This window comes from Rhyacophila brunnea, unplaced genomic scaffold (assembly GCF_057557595.1).
Source record: "Rhyacophila brunnea isolate RB1 unplaced genomic scaffold, BYU_Rbru_1.0 scaffold_9, whole genome shotgun sequence".
Classification (NCBI taxonomy): domain Eukaryota; kingdom Metazoa; phylum Arthropoda; class Insecta; order Trichoptera; family Rhyacophilidae; genus Rhyacophila; species Rhyacophila brunnea.
Window position 1 is genome coordinate 40,827,478 of NW_028233361.1, and position 4,843 is coordinate 40,832,320.

The 4,843-nt window shown below is 31.7% G+C and overlaps 1 protein-coding gene across 1 annotated transcript; it reads left to right on the forward strand.

Annotated features, from left to right (window-relative positions):
* Positions 1 to 1,335: 1,335 nt before the first annotated feature.
* Positions 1,336 to 4,643, forward strand: LOC147063631 (peritrophin-1-like). Its single transcript, XM_085959968.1, has 3 exons — positions 1,336 to 1,715; positions 2,857 to 3,050; positions 4,426 to 4,643. Exons 1-3 carry the CDS (start codon positions 1,709 to 1,711, stop codon positions 4,483 to 4,485), a joined length of 261 nt encoding a protein of 86 aa, XP_085816094.1. The 5' UTR covers positions 1,336 to 1,708; the 3' UTR covers positions 4,486 to 4,643.
* Positions 4,644 to 4,843: the final 200 nt, after the last annotated feature.

The window sequence follows — 4,843 nt, forward strand, 5'->3', positions numbered from 1 at the left end:
AAATATAATTTACTCACTGGCATAAAAACTGGTCATTTTGTAGCGCAACAAAAGCGTGTTTTCTACTAGCACGATACACACCTGGTATGCTAGTCAACAGCTAATACCATGCTTTAGAACAGGGTTTCCTAAACTACGTTCCGCGAAGCGTGAATGGGTGTTCCGCGAAAACCTGGAATGATTTTATATGCTGCGACAAATACAAACATGTTTGACTTCATATTGACAGGCGAGTGAGATTGAAGGACTATATTTTCGCTACTATCAAAAACACATTGAAAATACGTGTTAAGTATTCAACATACCGCTTGTCTTAATTCTGGTATTTACTTTTTTTTTTGACCTAATGATCAGATCGATAGGATCATATGGGTCTCCACAGAGTGGAGGTTTGTATTAACAGATTTTATTTTTGCGAGAAATGGATGTCAGCCACTTGCTCAACCTATTAGTTCCATACTCTGACTCATACACAAATTGAAAAACAATATGTTTACTTGTCAGACTCAGGATTCGAACCTGTGACCCTCGACTCTATATGCCGGCATTTAAGCCACGCGGCCATCGTGGATGTAAAACCATTTACTACCCAGGGATTTTCGGTAAAAAATAGGAACTTCAACAAATAATTGTTTTACCTTATAGGTACTTCCATTTACTACGACATATTTATGCAGAGTCGGATTTTACTGCAACGAAGTCAAAAGTCCAGGAACAGGGACGATGCCACACCAGATATATGAATCCAACATTCTAATATTGTGCTTGACCAAGAAGATTTGCAATTCAATGACCCAAAATCATCGAATTCATTAATAATTTCATTCAAATATATATTTTACGTCAGCGGTGAACAACTTTTGAAAATAGCCGATATATTGGATTATTTGTTAGGTTAAGATAGGTTAGGTTAGTTTAGGTTGGGTTAGGTTAGGTTGTCATTCTTGAATTCATGAATTTTGCCATAATCGGCTATAAAAATTGCTGCTGTTCCCGTCTGGCTTCCAGTAAACAGACTTGTACCAATAATTGTTGATTTTTCTTATTTTTCCCAAATGTTATTGATTATATACTAATTCTTTACCTATCTACAAAATAAACAAGGTGTTCCATTAAAATATACGGATTTACGAATGCAATCGCAGGAAAAGTTTAGGAAACCCTGCTTTAGAAAACCTAGCCGCATGCTTAGTTATCTATAATATTGCACATAACTATTAAAACCATCCGCCAACACAATACAATACTCCCACAACTAAACAACTTTCATTATTATAAAAGTGAAGTTCCTTATTCTACTAGCATTAGAAAATATCAAGGCCGATGACAGCAAGCAGTTCTTATGAATACTTAACCAAACGAAGTAACAGTGCAGATCTATTCGATACACTTATCTTAACCTGACCATAATATTATTAAGATATAATATCACAAAATAATAATTAAAAATAAAAACAAACAGAGATTAGGAGTTTTTATCTGTAAAAATAACCAGATAAAGTGATTACATTTTTAATTTATCTGAAGATAATCAATTATTTTATAATATGATATTACACATAATTTAATTCTAATGAATTTTGACTACTTAGTCAGTTTTATATTTTAATACGTAGGTACGATAAGAATTAACTATAAATGCCTTCAGTTCAATTATAAGTGTTGTCAGTTATTTTTGTTTTGTGCGAATATAAACAACCTGTGAATAATGAAAGGTAAGTTATAAAATAGAGTTTAATATTAACAATACATACTTGTTTTTAATTCGTTAATACATAATCACTGAATACTTACCAAATTAATAATATAGATTAATAATTGTTTGTTTATCGCTCGTATTATATATACACATAAGATGGCTTAGTTGGTAAATCGGCAGGTCGCGTTTTCGATTTCTTGACTGGAAAATATGATGTAATTTTGTTTCTCAATATGTGTTTGATTCAGTGTAGAGAGTAGAGACCCAATGAATTAGATGAATGGCCGACAACCATTACTCCTAAATGGATATTTGATAATATATATTAATTTATGTTATTTTATAATATCCACCGTTTGGAACCATAATATATTATATTCTGTTTAGTATTTTACTTATATTATTATATTTCATCAATTAATATTGTTGGTTTTTTATTGTACTGTCATTTATTTAGTGAAGGTTTTAGGTACCTAAATGGAGGCTCCAAAATGACAGGTTTGGAGGCACCCTTTGCTTTTAGGAATGTGAAAATATATCAATATCCAGCCAGATTTTTATTTTTGGGTTATGTTTTACACTTAGTAAGATTGTCAAAATTCGAATAATTTTTAACGTAGCGACCTGCTTTACCTGCTTCATAAAAAACTTATACTGTATTTAATCCAGGAATGCCAAACCTTTTTAAGTTTAAGGAAACCTTGAAATATTTTCTTAAATCTTTAGAAACCCTAACTAGTTGACGCGTTAAATTAATAAATAAATAAATGCGAACATTAAAGAATACCTGACACATTTAGGAAATAAAATCATTTTGCAAAAATGTAAAAAAATAGACAATTATCCTAGTAGTCTTTTTTTAAATATTGTATTTCATACCTACTAAATTGTCGTCGTATTGTTAGATTGTGTCTACGAGTATGTCTTTGTTAAAAGTCCTCTCTTAAAACTTGTTTAATACTTATAGATCTTTTAAGTTTGCATAAATCATAATAAAAAATAATAAATAAACAAACTACGCCATTGTTGTGTGCAAGGAGGGAAGTATATATAAAAATAGTGCACCTTTTATTTTACTCATTTCTTTTTTTAAATAATGAGCGTTCGTTGTCTGACCTTTTGTGAGGTTTCACCATGAAAAATGTTTCCATGTCCAGGATTATTCGTATTGCTGGCTGTAGTGGCTGTTGTCTGCGCGACACCGCCCCCGGTTTGCCATAAACCTGACCCCGAGGGAGGAGCTGTCCATTTCCCGAACCCTGACGACTGTTCCACCTTCTATATCTGCGCCGAAGAAATTCCCGTTTTGCTGCAATGCAAATTCGGAACTTGGTTCAACCCGGCAGCAGGAGTAAGGAATTCATTGATTTTTCATATTTCAAATTAAGCTTTGCATTATAAATAATAGAATTCGGGTAAAATTATCATTGAAGATGTTGATTTTTATGACGAGAAATAGCAAGGCATTATAATGGCATATTATGGGTCTATTCTATACTTATCGACCGCTAAAGTGATAATGTGATAAATATTGTAAAAATTAGGGTAGGTTTCTTTCAAAGTATTGGCACTTATTGTAACAATTACAATAAGTTGGTTGTAATTGTTGCAATAAGTGCTATATTTTAACAGCACCTTTCTTGGCTGTGATAAATTTTAGAGCGAGATGGCTAACTAGATAATAATAGATATCCAAAATTCTGAACTTCTGAAATTGTTGAACAAAAATGAACAATACTCAAAATTTCAGAATGTAACATCTAACATTCACTATTGAAGACACAAATTTTTACTTTTTTTAATTTTTACATTACCAAAATTTGATTCGATATTAATAAAAATGAATTCAAGATAAAAACATTATTTTTTTCAAAAACTCGATGTTTTTTTTTTAATTAATATGAAAAAATACATTAAAATTATCAATTAGGTACTGAATTTACATCTTTAGGATAGCTTTTCTGACTGAATTTCGATGATAAAAAATATCTATGACGCCAAATGAATTTATAACGGTTTTTGAAGAAAAAAAAATTATATGCTGTTCTACGTACAATGTAAATTACCAGCACCCACTATACCACCAATAACGCACTTGCAACAATTTACCGTGAATCGAGATACGAGTATATAAAGTGGTCATATAATATTCCTTTTATTCCATGTACCCACCGAGTGAAAAATATATCGCACTAAGGTTAGCGAGTTGATATCACCTTGGTTACTCTAGGTAATTTGTTTAAGCTCAGCGCGATACATTCCACTCGCGGTGGGTACGTGGAATAAAGGCGGTAGCGTGATGAGGTGATGTGCAGATAGATAGTGCGTGAATATCCAAAGCCTGTCTGTCTCATTTATATTAAAAATTAAATTAAATTATTATTCAGTCCATTTCTAGGAATATTGCTAGTCTAAGTTGTGAAGACAAAAATTCAGCATTCCCACACGTTGATCTTTGTTGATCAGCGGTCTGTCAAATGACATTTGAAATTAAATTGACAAGTGGCTACCATTCTTCACAAAGTTGGTGAACTTTTGGTTGATTCAATAATTGTGAGTCATCATTGATTTCATCATCTTGACAAAAACTGATAATACGTGGATACATTCCTATTCAATTTATTGTTAGATTTTTATATTGATGAACATTCAATACACAATTGACCAACAAAATCGAAATGAGGAAAAACCAAATGTATATAATATTGATTCAATTATTTTTTTAGGTTTGTGACTGGCCCGCTAATGTAGCTGAAGGAGTCTGTGTTCCACCATCAGTATATTGAGAATTTATAGTTTACATTAAATGAATCAAACTGAAATGTAATAATATTAAATATCAACAATGTCATTGTCATTGATTATCCAATTTTGAACGATCTTGTGTGACAATATTATAATACATTTAAAGATCTTAAAATACCCCCATAATAAATAACCACATAAAAAAATTAAACAAATATTGTGTTTTATTTACCCAACACAATTTCTGCTGGTTACATGTAAGTTGTACGTATGCAGTTCTTCGTGGAACACTTATTCGTGCGCCGCAGTACGTGAAACATGAGTTCGTGCAACATTTAATCAAATGACGAGTTCTTCGTTGAACATTTCACCGTGGAATACATTTCACCGTGGAATGCG

What these genes read in the sequence shown, in the direction of transcription:
- LOC147063631 (XM_085959968.1), top strand. An exon ending in GGTTCAACCCGGCAGCAGGA is followed by an intron (nt 3,051 to 4,425) that starts GTAAGGAATTCA and finishes TTATTTTTTTAG; the next exon opens with GTTTGTGACTGGCCCGCTAA.